Source organism: Grampus griseus, assembly GCF_964374135.1.
Source record: "Grampus griseus genome assembly, chromosome: 6".
Taxonomy (NCBI): Eukaryota; Metazoa; Chordata; class Mammalia; order Artiodactyla; family Delphinidae; genus Grampus; species Grampus griseus.
Genome location: NC_139000.1, coordinates 10,360,768 through 10,383,966, shown reverse-complemented (window position 1 = coordinate 10,383,966; position 23,199 = coordinate 10,360,768). Strand labels below are relative to the sequence as shown.

The 23,199-nt window shown below is 50.4% G+C and overlaps 2 protein-coding genes across 3 annotated transcripts in view; one reads left to right on the top strand and one right to left on the bottom strand.

The window, feature by feature from the left end:
- The first annotated feature begins 1,269 nt into the window (after positions 1–1,269).
- On the top strand, positions 1,270–9,204 carry ARPC5L (actin related protein 2/3 complex subunit 5 like). The gene is made up of 4 exons (XM_082655831.1): positions 1,270–1,533; positions 5,763–5,834; positions 7,063–7,239; positions 8,361–9,204. The coding sequence occupies exons 1-4, from the start codon at positions 1,384–1,386 to the stop codon at positions 8,421–8,423; spliced, it is 462 nt and encodes a 153-aa protein (XP_082511957.1). The 5' UTR covers positions 1,270–1,383; the 3' UTR covers positions 8,424–9,204.
- A 620-nt stretch (positions 9,205–9,824) lies between these two features.
- The window catches only part of GOLGA1 (golgin A1), a 51,697-nt gene continuing 38,322 nt past the window's right edge, over positions 9,825–23,199 (bottom strand). For both annotated transcript variants that reach the window (XM_082656944.1, XM_082656945.1), the window contains exons 16-23: positions 18,704–18,793; positions 17,786–17,888; positions 17,523–17,683; positions 17,040–17,186; positions 14,017–14,076; positions 13,289–13,459; positions 12,677–12,763; positions 9,825–12,091 (exon numbers count right to left, since the gene is read on the bottom strand). In XM_082656944.1, the coding sequence (XP_082513070.1) occupies positions 12,011–12,091; positions 12,677–12,763; positions 13,289–13,459; positions 14,017–14,076; positions 17,040–17,186; positions 17,523–17,683; positions 17,786–17,888; positions 18,704–18,793 (900 nt within the window). In that variant the 3' untranslated portion in view covers positions 9,825–12,010. The remainder of the gene's footprint in view (positions 12,092–12,676; positions 12,764–13,288; positions 13,460–14,016; positions 14,077–17,039; positions 17,187–17,522; positions 17,684–17,785; positions 17,889–18,703; positions 18,794–23,199) is intronic.

Sequence of the window (23,199 nt, the reverse complement as noted above, 5' to 3'; positions counted from 1 at the left end):
GCCTCTCACCGTTGTGGCCTCTCCCGTCGCAGAGCACAGGCTCCGGACGCGCAGGCTCAGCGGCCATGGCTCACGGGCCCAGCCGCTCCGCGGCATGTGGGATCTTCCCAGACCGGGGCACGAACCCGTGTCCCCTGCATCGGCAGGCGGACTCTCAACCACTGTGCCACCAGGGAAGCCACCTGATACTTTTATTTAGCACCTGCTTCCCACTGTAGGAGTCTATCTTTAGCACCCAAAATTAGGTAGCATCCTAGTCTGACAATATTTTTTGATCTGTAGACACAGTTCAATGGGAAGTATTCGAAGCAATGAAAACGAGTCACATCTCATTAACTTCTACTGGTCTTTATTAAAACGAAAACTATTATATGAAAACAAAGACCCAGTGTAGTCTCAGGCTAAGTCTCATTGATAGAACCCCTCAAGCAACAACCCAGGCACCTAATCTTGGCACTACAATGTTGTCCTTGACTCTGCCCTCTCTCTCCCCATCTCAGACTCTGGGGGTTCGCTTCCTACCAGGATATTCCTCTCCAGCCAGGCAAGATATCTCAGCCCCCGAGGACCTTGCCCTTCCTGCCAGGATGGTGGCCACAGGGTCATCCCCCTATCCCCGCCCCCTACACACCCGGTCAAGGTGACTGCTACAGACGCGGGGCCGCCGCCCGCTCAAACCCAAATGTCTTGTCAGCACCCTGGATACACTTAAACGTCTTTAAAGTCTCCCAGCCCATTAACAATACGGTCACTACAACAATAAGGCAGACGCAACCTCCACTGAGCTCAGTGGGGTGGCGTCCAAAGCTCCTAAAATCCGAGACTGAGGTTCTCCCACCCCAGGTCACTCCCCGGGGCATAAGAATTACTACTCATCCCTCAGGCCTCAGCTCGAAGGTTTCTTCTCTAAGAAGCCTGCCCGGCACTCGACAGGCCGAGCCGGGCGCCTTATCCTGGGGGCCCCGTGCCCCCTCAGTCTGGGCAGAGATGACACCCGAAGTCGGCGAGTGTGCCCGCCCCGGCCCCCTCGGGTGCAGGAGCGAAGCCGAAGTGCGCAGTTATGGCGTCCACGTGCTGGGCCTGCGCGGGATTGGGCGCCTGCTCCTCAGACGGGAAGACTTTACCTCCATGAAGCCAGGAGTCCCTCGGAGCTCCACAGGCCTCTTTCCCGGCGCTTCCCGACGCGCCCCACCCCCCCTCCCACCTGCACATCCGGTTCCGGCGTGGGCCGGAAGTGGGCGGGCGGCGGCGGCTGCGCGCGGAGGAGGTGGAGGAGGTGCCGGGTGGCAGCTTCCCGCCCCCGAGCCGGAGCCGGTTCCGAGCGGAGTGGAGTGGAGGTCTTCCCCGGAGCGTAGCTGCACGAGCGGGCGCCGAGCCCCCGCCATGGCCCGGAACACGCTGTCCTCGCGCTTCCGTCGGGTGGACATCGACGAATTTGACGAGAACAAATTCGTGGACGAACAGGAGGAGGCGGCGGCGGCGGCGGCCGAGCCAGGCCCGGATCCTAGCGAGGTGGACGGGCTCCTGCGGCAATATCCTTCTCCCGCGCGGCGGCCCGGACTCCCCTTTGGCCCGGCCTTCCCACTTCCCTCATCCCCGGCTCCGGCCCTTCAGGCCGACCTCCCCACTCCTCTCAGCCCCGGACCTCTCAGGTCAGTCTCCCGACTCCCTTCCGACCTGGCTCTCCTCGGGCCACGCATCCCCACTTCCCTCTGACCCAGCCTCCCCACTCTCCTTGTCCCCGGCCCGAGCCCTCGGAGCCTCCCTCAAAAGCGCGGCCCCACGCGGCCCCCGGATCCTGGTGGGCCGGCCTGCTCGGCGGCCCCAGGAGCGTGCCGGAGGGGCCTCCGGCTCGTAGGCCCCTCACTCTTGCACGAGACCTCTCCCCTTTCTTCCCCCTTGCCTCCCCACGCCCTCAGGCTGGCCCTTCCTTGGGCGCCCGATCACTCCATCCCTCCCATGCGGGAAACGGGGCTATACTCGGGCATGATCGGCGGGAGGCGCCGAGGTGAGCCACCGCTGAGTAATTGAGCGGCCAGGGCGGCTCCCAGGCACAGTCCTCTCGGGCCGAATTGCAGCACCACCTGAAAATAGGTGGGTGGATGGCTGCGGGGAAGAAAGGCCCCATGGGGGGAGCCAAGGCTGCAGCCTTAGTCCAGCCCTGAGGTTTGAGATCGCACCTCCCACCCCAGAATCATTCTGACCCTGCGGCTTAATGCCACTCTTCCTCACCTATTCTTAGTTATGACCATTCATTGGGCTTTGGACCTCGATGGTCTCAGCCACGTTCAACAAGTGAGTTTTGCCCCCCCACCCCCGCATAGGCTTCTTGTGCAGGAAGCAGTGGAAAAAACTAGTCGTTTAGAGCTAAGAAAAAACAGGCAGCATAAAGTGAGATGTAAAAGTAGAGCCCCACGACTGGAAATGACTGTTCTGTGGTCACAGAAAACAAGCATTTAGAAAACAAGATTAAAAATAGAGTTGGCTGTCACAGCCTGCTTGGTCCCTTAGCAGTTTGAGCACAGGAAACTGACTTATTCTCACAGGAAGGATTTTTCTTGATTCAAATGGTGTTACAGGAAGTGCCTACCCCTCCCCCGCACTGGCCAGGGCAGGGTTGGAGGCTCATGCTGTACTGTATATAAATCAGGTTCTGGGTGTTTAATCAGTTGACTCAGCTTGGGAAGTCGAGCCCATAGACTGCCTTGGGAGGAGTCCTACAGTGTTCCTCCAATGTGCCTTTGAAACAAAAACCTGCAGACTTTCTTTGTTTGAACAGAAATGTGTTTTCAAAGGTGGTGAGTCAAACGTGTATTTCCTGCCCCATCAGGGTCACCCTGCTTACCCCATTGGTGAAATGGGGCCATGAGAAGGGCCCCCATGAGGGAAGGTTGATTCTGCAGTCTGGTGTAGAACCTGGCTCATGGGCAGGCATTGCTGAAAGGACTCCAGCGTCAGGCCTGTGGCCCAGACCATCCACAAAAGGGGAGGGCAAGGTCCGGTTATCTGCTGTCTTGGTCTTGGTGCTGCAGAGACTTGTTGAAGGTCATCTCTTGGTACGCTCCTCACATGATAGGTTCCTTGAGGCTGCTTGGAGACCTAGGCTTAGCACATCAGGGGATGGTAGTTCCTCCACTAATGACAGTGTCAGAAACCTTGTTACCATGGAGAGTGTACCTCTTGGGATTGGGGAAGGGGAGGTTAGCAAATGAGAACTGAAATCCTGGCAAATGTGGGGCCCAGGAAGGAAGGAGGAAGGAGCTACTATTTGCTGAGTCCCTACCATGTGCCAGGTCTTGGATTTATGTTAGATTATTAAACTATAGAAAGGGCTTCTAGGAGTCTTAGAACAGAGGCGAGGGGAGTAGGGATAGGGGTTGGTTGATTGGAGTGAGGGGATGTAGGGAGTGGGCCTGTCCTAGTACTGTATAGGGAAGCGAGTCATGGTGGGAGATCACACACATGAAATAGAGCGTGGGCTGTGCATCCACACAGACCCAACTCAGTCTTCTATAGCTGTGTGACTTTGAATAGGTCACTTACACTCTCTGAACCTCAGTATCCTCCTGTGTTAAAAGGAGGAGAACCAAGCTGGGCTTATAGGTTCCATGGGACCATCACTGGACAACATCCCAGAAGGCTTTAGCACAGTGCTGGACATACAGTAAGTGTCCTGGACATGCACCTTGGGCCTGTGGGTGGAGTGGCAGCAGGGGATTGTAGAAAGAGCTTGGCTTTGGAGTCAGGCATCCTTGGGTTTGAAGGCCAGCTGGACAGCTTAGCTTTGTGACCTTGAACACATCATTTTCCTTCTCTGAGCCTCGGATTCATTGCCTTTAAAATCAGAATAATGATTCTTGTCACAAAGAGCTGTTAGCAGTGATGAGATGACATGTGAAAACACCTGGGCACAGGATCTGAGACCTTGTAGGGATTTTAAAGAATTGGCTCCTTTTCTTCCTTGCTGAGGCACCTTCTGGTCCTCTGGAGGGGGATCTGTCCAGAGCAGTAGTTTTGAATGATTTTGCAGTCTCCTCCCCTTGAGGAAATTTGTCGATGTTTGGAGATACTGTGTTTGTCACAACTTGGGGGGTGGGAGGGAGTGCTACTGGAATCTAGTGCATAGAGGCCAGAGATGCTGCTAAATATTGTACCATGCATGCACAGGACAGACCCCACATCAGTCATCTGGTCTAAAATGTCAGTCGTAGTGCTGTGGTTGAGAAACCCTGATCTAGAGGAGACCAGGGGCTGGGCACGGTTCCTTGGCCTCCACAGCCTGTTCTCTGGAAGGGCCTAAAACCAGCTGAGACAGGCCAGCTTGATAAATGGTATGCCCCTCCCTACTCCCCAGTTTTCCCCAGCTGCTGAAGGCCCCCTACCTATCAACACCTATAGTGAATGTTTGGTAGAGGGGTGCTGTAGAGAGATTAACTCTAAAGCAGTGACTCTTTTTGCCCCTGTGGACTAGTTATCCTACCCTTACCCATTCATCTTCTGAAATATTTTGTTTCCCAACCGTGCTGGTTAGTGAAGAGCGAGCGCCAGCCTTCGTTTCCTCTGAAGCCTCTGGGACTCTGCCTATTGCTCTGGGATGTCAAATTCGAAAAGAGTTCTGAGGTAGAAATTATCAGTGGCTGATATCACACTGGCCCTAACCAGGCTGGGAAAAAGGAATTCCAAAGCTGACAGATACAGGGGTGTGGGAGAGTGGGCTGCCTCTCAGATTGGAAGGTGGATCAGAGCCCAGCAGGGTGCTAGGGAGCTCCACAGGGGTGGCTCCCTGGGTGTGTGGGCCCAGCTCAGTCAAGATGGAGGCCACACTAGGGAAGACCAGGGACTCGGCTTTGCTTGGGAGGTTCTGGCTGTTCACACATGGGTATCGCTGCATGAACAGGAGTAGAGACCCGATTGGGCGGAAGCCATTTCTTGTTCTATTTTTGAAGCTTTTTGGCTGAAGCCAGTGTTTCAGATGAGGAAATGAAAGTCAACTGATGTAATTCAGTTTAAAATAGGTGTCACCTTTGGGGACCTAACCCAGATTGTAATTTTCTTTTGAGCACTGGCTATTCAGAGCTCAGCAAAGATTATGTCAGGACTCCAGCTAAGGTTTGGGGAGCAAGGAGGGGAGGATTGATTCATTTTGTTGGCAAAAGGTTCTTTTAGATTGTTAAATTTCCCCCAGTTGGGACCTCACTGACTTGGGTAGGTCTTGGAGGATAAAAGTTTTAGAACATCTTAATTTCTTTAATAGTTTAACTGATAGAAAACATTGGATTAAGAGTTAGGAGACCTCCATTTGTGCCTTTGTTCTTCCCTTTTGAGAATGAGAAGATGAAAATGATAACCTTACTCGGTGGTCGTGAGGGTCCAGTAGGGCAGATAGGGTGCCAAGTAAGTGCACATCAGCTCAGTCAGATTTTGCTGCAAGTTACCCTGCGGGGGCAGTTGCTTTGCTACTCCCTTCCCGGGAGGGAGCGAGTCCGTGTCCAAACTTGCTTTGAAGGGGAAGGTTTTGGGGCCGGCAGAGGAGGGGTTTGCAGGTTTGGCAGAGATGCCCCACCCACCCTCCATGTGGCTCAGGAGAGCCTGTAGGCTACCCTCTGAACTGGCTGTGCCCACCGGGAGGCCACAGTGGGAGGCGGGTGGATGTGGATAGATGCCATTTGACTCCACTCTCTTGAGCTCTTTTTGAAATGAGTTCGTTAATAAAAGCATGAACATGCTAGAGCCTAGCCATCCTTAACTGGTGCTGATGCACAGGGGACATGCTTCGGGCGTTTCATGCAGCCTTGCGGAACTCTCCCGTCAACACCAAGAATCAAGCTGTGAAGGTAAAGGGGGTTGAACTGCAGCTCTGCTGGGTGGGTGTTGGGACCAGGGCTGTGGTTGTCCAGTGTGAGCTCCCTGGGACTCTGGACAGCATCTGTTTCATCTCTGCATCGGTGAGTATCTACCAAGGAAGTGAGTTGGCACCGGGCAGTGTTTCCACGGAAGCCTCCTGGCGCTCCTAACACCCAAAGCTGTCAGTGTTCATAGTAAACGCTCCCCAAAGAAACGTTCACTCCTCCCCGTTCACTCCTCCCCGAGGCCTCATGGGGTGAGAAGTCAGCCCAGCCCTTCCTGATGAGCAGAGTTATAAATTAGCTTGCCATGTGGGACTTAGCAGTGGTTATGCTTTTATAAGCTATTGAATAAGCTTTATTTGCGTAAGGATTTTCAGTGCTTTTATGATTTCCTGCCTCGTAAAAACTAGGTGAGACCATACGGTTGTGCAGACTGTATCGGTTACGTTGTCTAAAAGCTCATCGCTGAGACTGTCTAAAATTTGGTCCAGGGAAAGGGTCTCTTTGGAGCTGGGGTTTTGCCATCTTGTGATGCCACTTTTTTTTTTTTTTGATGGCATCTTGATATAAATGGCTGCACCTATCAAACACGGAGGAAAATGGCCCCTTTGTTCCATTGAGGGTGAGCGCAGACAGAAGGTGCAGCCAAGTAGACCTGGTTTTTGTTAATCTCCATAGTTATGATCCTGTAGAGTTGTTTTTATTTTTTATTTTTTTTTTTTGCGGTACGCGGGCCTCTCACCGTTGTGGCCTCTCCCGTTGCGGAGCACAGGCTCCGGATGCGCAGGCTCAGCGGCCATGCCTCACGGGCCCAGCCGCTCCGCGGCATGTGGGATCCTCCCGGACCGGGGCACGAACCCGTGTCCCCTGCATCGGCAGGCGGACTCTCAACCACTGCACCACCAGGGAAGCCCATGATTCTGTAGAGTTTTAAGGCCTTGCTGGTGTCATCAGAAATAGGGATGCTTCTCCCCAGGAAACCGCTTATTTCCCCCAAAATAAGTGGAATAAATTACTGGCTTTGAATACTTCGGGATACTTTGAAACTTAAATCAATAAAAGAATTTCACTTAAGCATTCCAAATGAATTAGAAATTGGGCAGTGTTTCTAATGAGTTCTGACTACTTGGTTTGGTGTTTCTGAGCCTGCAGTGCAGGATGTGGATATGCCTGGGCCATGGCTCTAGGCCTCACTCCCTTTCTCTTTCCTCTGTAGGAACGGGCCCAGGGCGTGGTGCTGAAAGTGCTTACAAATTTTAAGAGCAGCGAAATTGAGCAGGCTGTGCAGTCACTGGACAGAAATGGCATTGACTTGCTCATGAAGTACATTTATAAAGGGTTTGAGAAGCCCACAGAAAATAGCAGTGCAGTGTTACTCCAGTGGCATGAAAAGGTATGTGAACATCAGGCAGCCCACTGAGTCACCCCAACCCCAGGGTTCAAATCAGCAGGCCAGGCCATCCCACACAAACAAAGGACAGTCTGATAGGCATGTGAGAATAAGGGGCCATGCCTCAAGCAACCTGGGACATCTGAGCACTTAACCTCTCCCAGGGAAGCACCTGGTAGGGATCTGCCGTCTCTGGTAATCGCCGTTGCTTTAGCTGCTGGTTTGTGCCGGGCAGGCGTGAGGGCAGGTGACTTGGCGTGGTAAGGTAGAGGCAGGCTTGCTGGTGGCTGGGACTTTGTAATACTTTCTTTGGGCTTGTGGAGGTGGTGGTTGTGGGTCTTAGATTCAGGCTGAGCCCTCCCATTAGCTCTGAGGGCTTCCTGCTCCAGCCTCAGCCTCACCAGGCCCAAGGGGGCAGTGGCAGATACCTTGGCAGTGTCTTTAACAGGGCCTTCATCCACCTGAAGCATGAAAAGCCTGTCCTTTGCTTGGGTCAGTATAAGAGCAGGGCCTTTCATCAAGCCTGTGTCCTTCCTGAAAGGCTCTGTTGAGTTTTAAGGGAGTGGCCCTTACTAAGGGATCGGTCGCTTGGGCAGCCTGGGGCTGGGCTGTGGCCTTTGGTCCTGCTGGTGGGTGTGCTCTGCCAGAAGGTGAGCTCCTAGGCTTAGTGGGTGGAGGTGGTCGTGGGGCTCAGGGGAACTGAGTGGTATGGAGGCCAGGCTCTCTGGTCCCTTTAAGGCAACTGGGTGCTCAGCCCTGTTGATGTTTCAGCTCTAATGGGCTAGTGTTTGTTTAAGTGCCTACGGCTGTGCCTATAGGCTGGGACATGATGAGCTTGTCAAAGGGAAACTGGGGGTCTCTGTGTGAGCTTGGTAACAATGTTCTCAAGCCCAGTTCTCCTGCCTCAAGAGCTAGCAGCTCTTGGGAACCCTTTGTTCCAGGACAGGGCCCCATCCCTTGAATGTGGACCCTGTTGGCACCTCTTAACCATGCTCTCGTGGGAATCCTTTTTCAGAAGGTCTATGACATGGTCAGGAGCGCATGGTCCCATCTTCCCTGGCAAGCTAGGCTCCCCTTGTCCAACCAAGTCTCAACTGACACCTTTTCTTTTCCTGCCCCTACAGGCATTAGCAGTAGGAGGACTAGGCTCCATTATAAGAGTTCTTACAGCAAGAAAGACTGTTTAAAAAAAAAAAAAGACTCATGTTACCTTGAGAAGAATTTTGGATGCACAGGCTGTTGAAGAAGGGATTGACAATGGACCATCTTCCTCAGAACTCCCAAGTAAACTATTTCAGGACATGCATCCGCTAAAGTGTATTTTATTTTCAAGGTGGAGGGAGAAATCGTCTTACTGTTTCCTAAATCCTTTGCAGGATCTGATAGTCTATGCCTTTGTCCACAAGTAATGCAGAACTGACATTGTGACTGTCTACCAGAGTGGCTGGCCCGCATTGGTCAGGTGTACCTGTGTGCACTGCCTGTGTAAAAGCGGGGAAGGATGACTTGGGCAGGTGCAGATTCAAGGGGTGTGGTAAAAAAGGGAGAGCTTGGTTTTTGTTGAAGTGGAAAACCCCCAAGGGTCTGTACAGACATCCCGACCTCCCAAAGAAGGCGGGCTCTCTTGGGTTCATTGTAAAGTGCCTGCTGCATCAATAAAGCTCTTGGCTTATTAGTATATACTCTGCAGTGTGTTTCATGTATATAAAAGAAATGGGTAATGGATGGTAATGAATGAGAGGTCGCCTGTTCTGGAAACTGGAATGGAGGGGGTAGACGTGTGTCCCCGCCGAGCCATGGGAGCGAGCGTGGCATTCCAGCCCTCCTGCCACAGCAGTACCTCAGGCCTGGGCTGCAGTGCTGCTGGCTGCTACAGAGAGCTGTTTTGCTGAATAACTATTTATTGTTTTTACTTCTTTCATTTGTGTGTAGTTTTGGAGCTTATTTAATAAAGTGCCAAACATTCAATAATTGACCTAAGCTTTAAAAGTCTTCAGTTTGTGTGACTGCACTTGGAGTCTTTTGGGAGCGGGCTTAGACGGGCCCAGTTACCACCTCCTGACGCTGGGTTCGGCTGTTCAGCAGGAACACCGTGATGTTGTTTTCTTTAAAGGGTTAAGAGCCAGAAACAGGTAGCAATCAGCCTATAGATATAAAAGGAACATTTTGTTCCCTGTAACCACTAACAATGGGGCCTCTCTGAAGAGCGGAGATGCTTTTCTTTCTTTCCCTTTTGGCACACGTAACTGCAGTTTGCTAAAGGTAGGGACCCCATTCATGTCCCTGAAGCTCTTCCCAGTCATGTGGGCCTTGGAGATGGAGGTTGACCAAAGTGACAATCCTCCCAACTCCTCTGCAGAACCCCACCCTTCCTGGGAGGTAGGACTGGGCTGCTGGCTTCATTAAATTACATGTAATGTTTACTCACCCAAACCTAATCTGGGGAGGTGCTTCCTGGAAGACTAGTGTTCTACAGGCCTTGAACTTGGCCTTGGAGTTTTAAATGTGAGACACAATGTACTAAATTTAACAAGTTAAAGAAATACTGACACACCAAACTATATCAAGTAAATCCACTGCCTCTGGATTGAAGAGCTTTAATCAAAAAGTGTATTGCACCACAAGTGAATTTTCTACAGCAGTTTTAGATAATACAGTCTCCCTGTGTACCACATGGAGGGTGAGATCAAGATCCAATGCTCATATAAAGGACTATATATACTGTCTCTATCACAGAACTTTTTATACAAGTAAAAGTGCATCAAATCACTTAGAACATTTACTCCGCTCTTCTTAAAGCTGAAGGAAATTCAACATGCAGGAGGAAAGCCTGATCAGAATGAATCCTCCCTGTGCAAGTACAGACTTAGTGAGGGGCCCCACAACCAACGATGCCTAAAATGGCCGGCGAACGTGGGTGGTGGGTGAGACCAGCTCGAGGGCTGGAGAAGCCACTGGGGAGTCGGGCGGGGCTCCCACGGCTGTGTGGTAGTCGCCTCTAGCAAGCCCTGAACTACCCAATCTTAGGGATTCTTTCCTGGAAGAGCTGGAAGAGCTACCTCCTATTCATCAAAATTATGGAACAGAAGGGACTCCTGTTTTGTGTGCCCACCAGATAAATGGAAAACAGCTTTCTAAACACAGGTGAGACATCTGCAGGGGGAGCCATAGGAGGAGGTAGGTAACCGGAGAATGGGTCACTTGGATGGCAGAGAGCCCAAGTGGGGACGAGGGTGATGCTGCCCTTGCTTGGTACTTCTAGGTCCACGGAACTGTCTTATGTTAATTGCAAATCCTTGTTTCCCTGTGAGATATACTTTATTTTAACCCTAAACATAGTTGAGAAACATAACTTTACATCATTGGATAACTGATGATAAATTTAGGAGCTCCAGTTATTCAGTTTTTTATTTAACCAATAAAACTTTCATCAAACTATAACTCAATATATGGTTTCCCTTTAGATTTGATAGTGTGCCTTATCCAGGGCAAGCACATTCCCTTTTCTTTATAATGATAACTAATACAAGTTTTTATCAGTCAGTTCCAGAGCCATTTGCATGCTATCAAGTACTGCAGCCAGCTAGGGGCTGCCTGGTTGCCATACATGAATGTAGTGTCATCTTAAATATTTGGGGGTAGGGTGACAGACAGGGAGAGACGGTGGCTCCACTTACAAGGCAGTCCACCCTCCAATGTTTTGGTCAAGACTGGGGAGAGGGACAGCTGCTGCTTCCTTTGAATACAGCAGACTGTCCTTAGCAGTAGAAAATGTGATTAGCATTTGCTCAGTGTTACAACACAGAATTAAGAGCTAAACAAATGAAACACCACCACTGCTTCAGAGGGAAGCAGATGCCAAAGAATGCTAGTGACATTACAAAGGGACAGGGCTCCCAATCTTAGAAATAATTTCCTCTTGATGCTCTGATTTTCCTTTAAGAACACCAGTTAAATGGATTTTATAATACAGAAGACATGTTTATAATAGCAAGGAACTTTAGCTATAAAAAATAGTTTAAAATGGTTTACCAGCAACCTATCCAAGACAAGTACATTCATTAAAAAGGCAATTGAGTGTATTTGGTACTAAGGATCTTGTTATACATTTGCTAGTTTTCTTCAGTAAAATGAGATGCTGTCAGAAAGGTGCATATTCATTAATCCACACTGGCCCCAGAGTACCTTAAAGATGGACACAACTAAAGTTCTCGGTGGTCTGAGAAACAACGTGAAATAATGTTTCCTTGGGAGGAAGAGTTAAAAAGCTGCTTCTAACTCATCTGAACCCAAACATACTGAAAGGGAAAGGGAGTTTTTAAAGGCCGGCCTCACTGAGTTGGCTCTTCGTGGCAGAACTAGGTGGGTCTGGGCTGCTGGGCACCATTTTGAAGGGCTGTCTATGTCCAGTGTCATCACCACACGATAGATCAGCCGCCTCCTCTCTGACACATGCTGAGGCCTTCAGCTTTAAGTGCTCACCTTGAAAGAGGATTCAGGGGCAGATGGGTGCTGGCCAGAGCTGGGATTTTAGCAGCACTGTGGAAATGTGGGTAGTGCCAGGACCCTCTGGTGACCAGAACAACAGGATCAGCTACCTCCTGAGGTTCTCATCAGTCTGCAGGAGTGGGCCTTAAGTCTTGTAAACAATGTTCAGATGCTTGTACAAAATACTGCAGTTACAGTGATTAAAAACCCACCCAGACTGGTGTGTCAGTGTTCTTTTCACAGAAAAAGTGTCAGCCCTTGGAGGTTCATCCTTGGGTGGTGCCGCCTAGGGCCATGGTATCCGAGGGTTGGAGATGGATGGCCGGATGCTGCCCTTGGGAGCTGGCTTGGACCCAAACCACGACATCTGGGTTTGAAACAGAAAAGGCTCCTGAGATGAGAATCAGGACTAGGTACGAAGCAGCTGAAAGAGCCCCTCCCCAGCCGTGGGCCACCACCCCCACCCTCCACACACCCGGACTCTGGCTGTGAGCAGAGCAGTGAAGACGATGGTTCTGGTAACCAGTGTGCGGGGCTGCAAGGCCCATTCTAAAGATGGGAGGGAGACAGGAGAAAAACCTGAGGTGACAGGAACAAGGGAGTGGAATTTAGGTAACGTTTCCTTAAAATGTTTTCTATTACAGCATTTACGCAGGTACTTTTTGAATATTTTTCATTTTTTAAAAAAGTCTGGGTGCTGGCCAGACCTGGGGCTGTTGATGAGGTGATACCAATGAACGTGCTCTGGAGAAGAACACAAGGCCCTGTTAGTCAAGTACAGCAGAGACCTGTGGGCACAAAGCATGTCCTCGGTAAATACTACCTGAGTCCAGTTCATCAACCAAAAGCACCTTCCAAGCTAATGATGCAGCTGTGGGATGGTCTCACCCGCCAGGGCTGGGATGACTGACTACATTTTTTGGGAGGCGGACAGCAGACCAGGAAACCCTACCTTATACTCCAGGGTTTCTCTGAGCATGTTCTCCTCCTCTTGTGAAAAGTTCAGCAACACTGACACAGCTTTTATAAGATGAAAAGCCTGAAACAAAGCAAATCTTGCTGCCATGGGCCTCGGTCAGTTATCAGGCGGTCAGGGGGCTACATGGCAGCATCTCCTGTCCTGCTCCTCCTATGCGCTCCAGGCTTGGTCAGCAAGGACCACGCAGAGGCTGGAGATGGGCATTCTGAGGTCTGCTGGTTCTTTTCCTCCCCCACCTTTTACTTCGGGGACTGACGAGACCACCAGGACGACCACCGCAGCCACCTGCTCTTCGGCAGGAGGCAGGACTGCTGGGCGGATTCAGTTCCCTGGACTCTGGCCTCAGCATCTGACCCACATCTCCTCCCAGGAGCCAGTTCCCTACTCGGCGCCCCCTGCTTGCTCCTCAACCAGCAGGTCAGTGCCCGCTGGAGAAATGACTGAGTGCTCACGTTGGTGGTCAAAGCAGAATGGGGGACAGGAAGAAAGAAATGGATTTGGTGGGAAGCCAGGCAGGGCGCGGACAAATGAACCAGGCCCTGGGGTGGAACTCAGTACCCAAAGGGCAACTCAAAAGCCCTTTACCTCAGATTCGCGACAGGACATGAATTTTAAAACCACATGTTTGAGGTACTCAAAGTTGATCTCGCGGGCATCAGTCAGGTCAGCGTTATTCGTGACAGAAGGGGCCATGTTTGTCATTTCAGGCCCAGGCTTCTCCCGGACTTCAAAAAGCTCGTTATCGGGTCTGATTTTCTGAAAAACCAATGGAAAGGTGCTACATTGAACCCTTCAAGACAGGTTCGAAAATCACAGGGGAGATTCACTTGGCCCTGGCTGTGATCACCTGCAGTTCTCTGCCACACCCTGCACAGAGTAGGGCGAAAAGGGCCCCACCTGCGAAGGAAGCACCAGCACCTGAAGAAGGCAGGGTGCTGGCTGAGGAGGGAGAGAGGTATGTGGGGAAGTTCAGCCACTTCCTTTACCCGCATCAGGACTCGTCTCCTGGGGCAGTGAGCACCCAGCCAGGGCAGAGGCGCCGCTCTCCCACGTCTGGGCCTGGCCTCTGCCATTCACACACGGCCATACGTCACCTCACTGACCTCTCAGACAACACACAGGCTCAGAGAAAGAGGGTTCGTGCCGGGGGTCACAGAGCCACTTTCCAGGAGCACGTTCAAGGTGGCAGGGCCACTGTCCCACCAGCCTGACTTCCCAGAGACCTCTTGCAGTCCCCTGGGGGGGAGTGTCATCAGGCAGGAGGAGCACAGAGGCAGGAGGGCATGGGCAGCGGGGAGAAGGGGGACACTCACCAGCTCCTTCTGCAGAGTCTTCTTGAGTTCCAGCATCCTCTGCTGCATCTGCTTTATGGTCTGAGGCAAAGCCCCACCCCCACAAAAGGCCATTCATTAAATGCACGTTTCACCATCTTTAAAGTGCAAAGGACCACAGAGCAGACAGACAACCCCTTGGGTCCCCATACACCTGTTAGAAGCCCCTGCTTCATCTCCTGAGGAGCTTGCACTGCCACACCTGCTGCCTCGGCCTCCTTCCCCCACGTGCTGAGGCTGTGCACAGCCCTGCTCTCCTGGCCCCGCCACTGCCGCAGTGCCGTCCCACCCCTCCCGGCCTGGGGCCTTAGGACTGCTTCTGGCGCTCGCCTCCACAGGCAGTGTAGCTAGAAATGCCTCTGCACAGTATATTCTGCCCTTCAGAATGATATTTATGTGCTATCATCCCCAAGTAGGATACTTGGGCCAAAATTTATGATTCTCATCATCACCATTGATCTCCTGAAATACCATAATAATTTTTAACACTTATTTTGAACAGTATTAAAGATCGTGGTTTTTCGGCACAACCCAACAACAATGGGTTTTATGTCTTTATTTTCCTTATTTATTTTTAGTGAGCTTATTAGTATTATGGGCCTTAAATATAATTTATTACACATTCCATTAACCACCCGAAAGGCTGAACTCTGTTTTCCCAATGAAAAAATTTAATGTGTAGTCGACATTACAGGGAAAAAATTTTAAATAAAAATTTCTCCAAAATCTCACAACTATATCAAAATGAGTTTTTCCTGTGGACTTCTAGTCCACGTCACCATTCTTGCACTGAGTAGCTAGAATTTTGAATAGTAGTTTTCATTTATCAGAGTTTCCAAAGCTTTATAGTTTTGCTAATTATAACTTTTAATGTGACAGTAACTCTAGGGGATGCCCCATGTCTTCTTGTGTAGCTGAGTTACCTTTTTTTTTGGCCACATTGCATGGCTTGTGAGATCTGAGTTCCCCGACCGGGGACTGAACCCGGGGCCATGTCAGAGCAAGCGCCAAGTCCTAACCACTGGACCGCCAGGGAACTCCCTGAGCTTCCATTTTCAAACAAAGCTGTAATAAGCTTCGTCGTCTCAAGAGCAGTATGGCCACGGCCCCCTGGGGATGAGACAGCTGGGAAAGCGCCTCCAGCTCCCGTCACACTGCCTGCAACACCCCACTGACAAAACGGTAATGTTTCGTTCCAATCTGTATTCTCTGCTTGACTGTGAAGCCGGGCATTCCCCCAAAAGTACATTTGCTAGTTTATGTTACTTGATTTTCTAGGTTTTGACTCATTCATTAACTTATCCAATGAATACCGAGTCTCTACACCGGCCTAGAGGCTGCGGAAACAGCAGGAAAAAAAAAAAAAGAATGTCTGCCCTCAAGAGAGAACAGTGTCAATAAGCAAATATACAGTGTATCAGAAGGTATTAAGAGGCCTGGAGAAAAAAAAGCAAGGTGAGGGGACCGGGAGTTCTGTTGGTGAGGGCTGGCAGGGTAGCAGGATGGCCTCACTGACAAAATGACACCATAAAGGAAGTGAGGGTAATTGGGGAAAGGATCTTCCAGACAGAAGGCTCAGCAAGTGCAAAGGCCCTGAGGCGGGAGGGTGCTTGATATTCACAGAAAGGCAAGGCCACTGTGGCTGAGAGGGAATGCTGGGGGAGAGCAGAGGGTACGGGGAAGTGGGCAGTAAGGAGCCAGACCACAAAGGGTTTGTGGGCCACTGCAAGGACTTTGGCTTTTATGGGGACAGAGTCATCAGAGGGCCGGAACAGACAAGTGACAGGGAAACCAATTAGAAGCCCAACACCATCCTCTAGGGAAGATAGGATGGTCACCTGGTCTCGGGTGGTAGCAGTGGCAGGGATGAGAAGCAGCTCATTGCGCGTACAGTTTGAAGGGAGAGCCAAATGGATTCCTTAATGATTTGGATGTTGCTTGTGAAAGAAACAAAGGGGACAAGGATGACTCCAAGGTTTTTGCCATTTACTGAGACAGGAAAGATGGCAGTAGATGCTAGAGAGCGTGGTCAGTCTGAAGTCTGCTTCTGGATGTTTTCAATTTCAGGGGCCTTTCAGACACTGACATAGAGAAATAGGGTAGATACAGGAGTCTAGAGTTCACAGGAGCCGTGTGGATTCAGGGTATGGATGTAGTGCCAGCAGCACACAGGATGGGGGAGATCGCCAAGGATGTGAGTGCAATTTGGAGAAGCTGTCGGAGGGCTGGACCCAGGGACACACAGTGTGCACTCTTCTATATTTTATATTTCATGATAAGAAATGAAGAGCCTGTGTGTGTGTGTGTGTGTGTGTGTGTGAGTGAAAGGGGGAGATGGGCGGGGGTAGGGGGAGATAAAGAATGACCACCTTTCTCCTTTGTTAAAGAGTAATCACACAATTTGGGGGCGGAATTTCAGGCCAGAGCACTGACTAGCCAGCACAGTTAACTTCACAGGACATTTTAAAAACGAGGCTCAAACGAGACCCTGCATTTACAGGTGCAGAGGCCAGGCAGGGTGGGTGGAATCATGACATTTATTAAGCCTCTATCAAATACCAGAAAATTTACAGGAAGCTAACAAACAGTTTCATTTCATCCCCCAACCTCCCCCTCACAAAACCACTGAAAGGCAGGTATCACCGCTCTCATTTCACAGCTGTAGAAAAAAGTGCAGAGGTAAGGTGACTGGTCATAGGACCTAGCTGGCGATGGCAGAGGGGGCTGGGGACACCGAGACCTGCCACTGTTCCAGCTCTAATACTCCAGATACCATCTCAGGTGGGGGGTCTGGGAGGAGACTGCACGAGTGTGAAAGGAAGAGGGCCGTGCAGGAGGTAAGCAGAAGAGGAGAACCAGGAAGAAGCCCTTGTGATGGAAGAGGTAACACCTCCCCCAAGAGGGGCCCAGGGGCATCAGCACAACTCTTGAAGAATGGACTAGATGGTTTTAGGCACAAGGACAGGGAAAGGGACATAAATAGCTGAGGTAAAGAGCGTCCTCACCTTATTTTTCTCTAGAAGTTGCTGCTCCAAGTCCTGTTTTTCCTTCTGTAGCTGCCCTAGATCCATGGCGGTCCCCATCTCACCATTTGGTATCCCCTCTGCAGCCGGAAGCTGGTACGCGGGGTCCTGCCCGGCCCTCGAGGTCACCTACAGGGTGGTGGCAGCACAGGACATGGTCAAGCTAAGCCACAGATCCCTAGGGAAGGGGGCCAGACTCATTCCAAAGGTGACGACTGATGTGCTCCACCAGGCAGCTAGCCAGGAACCAGACTTAAACTATGGCAACCCCGTCACAGAGCCTGCTGGGGGGACAATTAACTCTCCATGCAAGGAGCCTGCTGGGAAGGAAGGGCTTCAGCACCTGATCACTGACAGGTGTCGTCACATCGGATGGGCTCCTCAACACGCACAACCCCTCGCGGCGAGGCGCCCCCCGTTGGAGAGGAAGCTGAGGCACAGGGAGGCGGCTCAGGCGGGACTCACATGAGGCTCGCTGACCGAGAGCACCACGCCCTGCTCCTGGCTCCGCAGCCTCAGCAGGTCCTCCCGCTCGTTGGCCGCCTCCGACTGCTCGGCCCTCAGGCCCCTCAGGGCCTCCAGCTCACTCTGCAGCTGGCGCATCTGCAGCAGGGCGGAGTCGTGACCTAGGCCAGGCAGAGGGGAGGTGAGCGCGGTGACTGGGCCACCTCCAGGCAGGGGTCCGGGCAAGAACAGGTGAAAAGGCCCAGCCTTGGCAGACTCCTCACCTTTCTTCAGCTGGAGAATCTCTTGCTCTTTCTGGAGAATCACTTCAGTTTTTTCCTGCAGACTCTGCTCCTTCTCACCTCCTATGGCGATCAGGTTAGCAGCCTCGGAGAGAAAAACCAACAAGAGAGAAGGTTGGTAGCAATAATCCCATCTTCCCTAAAGGAGTCTCCACTTTTCCACTACCAGGGTCCTCCATGAATCCCTCCCTGAAGGCCACAGCCTAGAACATTCCCCAAGCTAACCTCTGCTCCTATAAACATGCACAAATCAGTTCTCCTCGGCAGGGGCCCCGCACAGGGGCAATCACCCTCACTGCCCCTCTGGCCTGTAGTGGGCCTACCAGAGACATGGCCTTTCTGCCCAGCCTTCCGAAAGCTGTCAAAACCGTAACTTCCACGTCCTGAGGGCCTGTGACGTGCCCAGCATTTCATACAAATGACCTCATTATCATATTCTTGAAGGTATGATTATCATAGGGTCTTTTCAGAGGCAACTCAGACAGATCTGTTAAGGACCGAACAAAGACCTAGAGCTAGTTACCTAGATCTGGGGCCTGACTCTTGAGTCTGTCCTCAAAGGAAGGCTTTTCCCACCCTTGCTGCTGAGAGCTCAACTGTATGTGGTCTCTGGGGCCTGCGGCCGGTGGTGGCCCACCTCACAGAATTAGAGCCCAGTAGTACCTGGTTCTGGACTTTTCCCCAGGTGATGTTTATCACATTAACTATCGAAATTTTAAAAGGCCATCCTATGGGGTGAGGGTTTCTTTCTAACATCTTTCTCCCATCTTCCTAGAGACATCAGGGGAATCAAGCAGCTGACGACACTCCTGAGACCTGTGTCCACCCTCTGCCCTGGACAGACCAGGAGGTAGGTTGGTCCTGCCTGGGACTGAGGTGGAGGCATCACAGGGGGCCTACCTGTTGCTGGAACTCTTCCCTTTGCTTCCGCACCTCCTCCAGGGCTTGAGCCATTGCCACACTCACAATTTCTCTTTGGCTCCATTCTTCCTACAATCCGGAAAATGGGTATGAGATTTGAGTCCAGAACCTCAGTTCACCTTTATTTAGCTGCACACTTCATGTGACGCCCACAGAGGGAGGGCCGTCTTGCAGGGCCAGACGAAAGTGTTTCCTGCTTCCCAAGGTTCCCAGGCTACTCTTTCGCTGCACTGCCTTCTGTTTGCCTCTGAGAACTGTTCCTGTGGACAACCCACCAACCTCTGGGAACAGGCACACCGTGGAAGGTCAGTCGTCCCATGAACACACCAGCTAGTACTCAGGCCAAAGGCTAGCGGACCTAGACTCAAAAGAGGTGGTCTAATGAAATCAACACAGAACAAGAAGACTCAGGCTGACGTGAATGGAGTAGCAGACTGGAGCAATCTGGTTACAGAAATGATAATAAGCAATTACTGAATTTTAATACAGGAAATGTCACAAATTCATCAAAATCATCCATATTACAGGAGAGAAAACTGAGGCTCTGAGAGGTTAAATAATTGCCTGAGGTCCTAGAGCTAGTAAGTGGCATGGCCACGTTTTAAGCCAGAGTCTGAGCTGAGCCAAGCCTTTGGCTGCTACACTCTACCACCAGTCTTTTCTACCACAAGCAGGGCTGCCCCGCTGCGTCCCCCCGCCAGAGCACAGGGACTCCCTCCTGACAATCACATCAGTCCTCTTCCCTGAGGCTGACGCCGGGCTCGCTGATCAACCCCTAGATGAATAATATGACTTCTCAGGTGCCTGCACACTGGTCAGGGATGTCTGCTGTTTATGTCTACCCAGAATCACCCCTTTTGGTGGGGGGGGGTAAGAGCCTCATCACTGCTATTCCCCACTCCCACCCCAAAATTCTACATGGTTCTGGTAGGGATACCAATAATGATGTCCCCATTTTGTGGCTACAAGAATAAGCATGTGGGCTTCCTTGGTGGCGCAGTGGTTGAGAGTCCGCCTGCCGATGCAGGGGACACGGGTTCGTGCCCCGGTCCAGGAAGATCCCACATGCCGCAGAGCGGCTGGGCCCGTGAGCTATGGCCACTGAGCCTGCGCGTCCAGAGCCTGTGCTCCACAACAGAAGAGGCCACAACAGTGAGAGGCCCGCATACCGGACAAAAACAAAACAAACAAACAAAAAAACAAGAATAAGCATGTGATTCGGGCCTGGCCAATCACAGTAAATCATCCCCTTGGCCAACTTGATTTGTCCAAAGGATGGCTCTGTCACCCAAGATGAACCAATCAAATCCCTTTTTATATCAGAATCTTTTTTTATATGGTGAAGCTGAGAGGGAGATGCCCTCTTTTCCCTGGGGTTGCTAAGTTGGAATGATACCAGCTTGGAGCTGCTGAGGTGATGTCCTCCCAACCTCTAGGACACAGTCTACATCATCGAGAAAAGCAAGGATGAGTTGGGTGACTGACAGGGCAAGAGACAGCATGACGCAGGCAGAGAAGAGATCTGAGGCCCCAGGTTCCAGTTGGACAAGTCTTTCTGGTTCAGTGGACTATTCAACTCCTCCTACGATATCTCCTTTTCCACTTACACCAGTCCAGGTGGGTTAATGGATGGAGACGTCAGCCTCATGGCCAGTGCCATTCTGGTTCCTACTGGGGAGCTGTCAGAATTGACATTCCGTGAGTCCACCTCTAGCAGACAAGGAAAATTGGTGCAGGAACTCAAGAGGCTGACAGTGAGACCTCGAACTACCCCAGACAATCCCCTTCATCGGGAGAAGCTCTGTTGGTACAGGAGAAGGAGCAAGAGATCTCAGGCTGAGTGGAGCTATGAAACCCTGGCCCTGCAAGCCCAGGTGGGCCGGGTGACAGGAATGTCATGCCTCCACAGGAGCCTTTTCTGGGGAAGTTTAGAAGAGACGCTATGACTGCTGATGATGTCTTAAGAGGACAGCAGGCAGGCTGTGAGTGAGAAGGCAGGAAGCATGCCAGGAACTGTACTTGGTACTTTTCATCCATGGTCATGCTTGATCCCCAGGGTAAACCTTTTGAGGTCAAGGGTTATCATCTTCAGTTTGAAAAAAGGACACTGGATTCCCTCAAGCATCAGCTAGTGAGGGGCCAGGGTGACACCCAGAACTGAGTCTACGTGGCTGTGGAGTCTCAGCTACTGCCACAGAGCCACACACGATCCAGGATTTGAGACTGATCGGCATACCTCAGGTTCACTGCAGAAGCCAGCAGGCTACCCATGAGCACAGCCCTCTGCACCTGGGAATGATTTCCCCAGAGGGCTGTTTTGAAAAACATGGATCCAAACAAACAAACAAACAAAAAGTGTGCATCTAAAAATAGTGCTTCAAAATACCAGAAGACTGACAGAACTAAAGAGAGACAGAGACAAATCCATGATTACAGCTGAAGATCTAGCACCCCTCTCAGTAAGCGATGGAATATACCAAAAAAGAAAAAAAACAAAAAACAGAAGACCTACAGAAGATTTGAACAATACTATTAATGAACTTGACTAATTAGCATTTATAGAACGCTCTCCCTACTAGCAGAATATATATTCTTTTCAAGTGCACTGAAATATTTACCAAGATACACTATAGGTTGGGTCATAAAACAAGTCTAAATAAATATCAAAGAACTGAAATCATTTAGAATATTATGAGACTATAATGGTATTAAACTAGAAATCCAAGATATCGAGAAAACTCGCTCAAACGTTTGAAAATTAACCACACTTCTAAACAGCCTGTGTGTGCTGGTTTTTAAGTTATTGCCTCAGCCCACACCCACCCTTTCATATTCTGCTCTGTGATGCTGTGCCTGGGAATCTGCAAACCCTATTTCTCCAGGTCGGGCTCCATATTCATATACATACTAATCTCTGCCAGAAGGGGGCGCTCCAGGGAGACTGGAAGGAGGAGGAGGGAGAAAGACTTGCTCCTTTCCGTCAGCTTCCAGTTTCTGTGAGCAATGCTGCTTGGCCCTGGCAGCTGCAATTTCTTCCCAAAGCAGCAGCTGCATCCACCCTGAAGTCTTCCCGACACTTGCGGCTGAATTCTTTTACTGCCCTATCCCCCAACAAACACACCAGGACCAACTGTACAGAGCCCCTCCTCACAGGTCTGAGTTTCAAATCTGTGGGGCTCCTCTTCTTAATTCCTAAATAATTCCAACATCATCACTTTGTTCCCTTAGTCCTAGGGTTGGAAGCTGTGTCCTGCAGTTGCTACTATCTTTTAACTGTTTCAGTGCTGGATTAAAAATTTTACATTAGAACACAAATTCTCAAATAACTGGGGTAGTTCCTCCCTCCTGACTGGACCGTGAATCACATGCTGTGGGGCAGATTTTCTGTTTCTTCTTGTGCACATACTTGCAATAATCACTGCCCTCCATTCTTCCCTCTACATCTTCCGTACTTCCATCTAGAATTTTCCTTCACCCGAAAGATGCTGTTTAGTACTTACTTTAATGCAAGTCTGTCGGTGCCTAATTCTTTGCGTTTTCTTGGCTTTCTTTAGTGCTCCTACAGTGCTGTGGCTGCATTGTAAAATTTATCCTGTTTGGATTTGTAAGGATTCTTATACCTGTACCTGTGACTTGAGAGCTTTCATCACTTTGAAAAATTCTCAGCCATTATCTCTTTAATGATTGCTTCTGTCTCATTTTTTTCATTTCCTCTGGGCTTCTACTGACACATGATAAAACATCTCACAGTACCCTGTATGTCTTTTATCTTCTCTTTTCTACATTTTATTCTGACCTTTCTTCCATTTCACTACTTCTCTCTTTAGTTCTAATCTGCTGTTAAGCTCATTCATTGTTTTTAAAACAACTTTACTGAAGTATAATTGGCAAATAATAAACTGCACATATTTAAAGTATGCAACTGATGAATTATGCTGAAACCATCACCAAAATAAAAATAGTGAAAATATCCATTACCCCAAAAAAGTTTCCTCATGCCCTTTTGTAATCTGCATTTTTACTTTCAGCTACTGCATTTTTCAGTTTTGGAATTCTAATTTGATTCCTTTTCTTTTTTAAAAAATTTTATTTATTTTTGGCTGCACGGGGTCTTCACTGCTGCATGCAGGCTTTCTCTAGTTGTGGCGAGCGGGGGCTATATTTTGTTGCAGTGTGCGGGCTTCTCATTGTGGTGGCTTCTCTTGTTGCAGAGCATGGGCTCTAGGCGTGCAGGATTCAGCAGCTGTGGCATGTGGGCTCAGCAGTTGTGGCACATGGGCTTCAGTAGTTGTGGCTTGTGGGCTCTAGAGCGCAGGCTCAGTAGTTGTGGTGCACGGGCTTAGTTGCTCCTCGGCATGTGGGATCTTCCCAGATCAGGGATCGAACCCGTGTCCCCTGCCTTGGCAGGTGGATTCTTAACCACTGTGCCACCAGGGAAACCCTAATTAGATTCCTTTTCAAAACTACTGTCTTCT

Bases quoted from the DNA above. Each gene is read 5' to 3' on its own strand.
- ARPC5L (XM_082655831.1), top strand. From the start codon at position 1,384: ATGGCCCGGAACACGCTGTCCTCGCGCTTCCGTCGGGTGGACATCGAC. The intron at 5,835-7,062 runs GTAAAGGGGGTT...TTTCCTCTGTAG, and splicing joins CCAAGAATCAAGCTGTGAAG to GAACGGGCCCAGGGCGTGGT. The intron at 7,240-8,360 runs GTATGTGAACAT...CTGCCCCTACAG, and splicing joins TACTCCAGTGGCATGAAAAG to GCATTAGCAGTAGGAGGACT.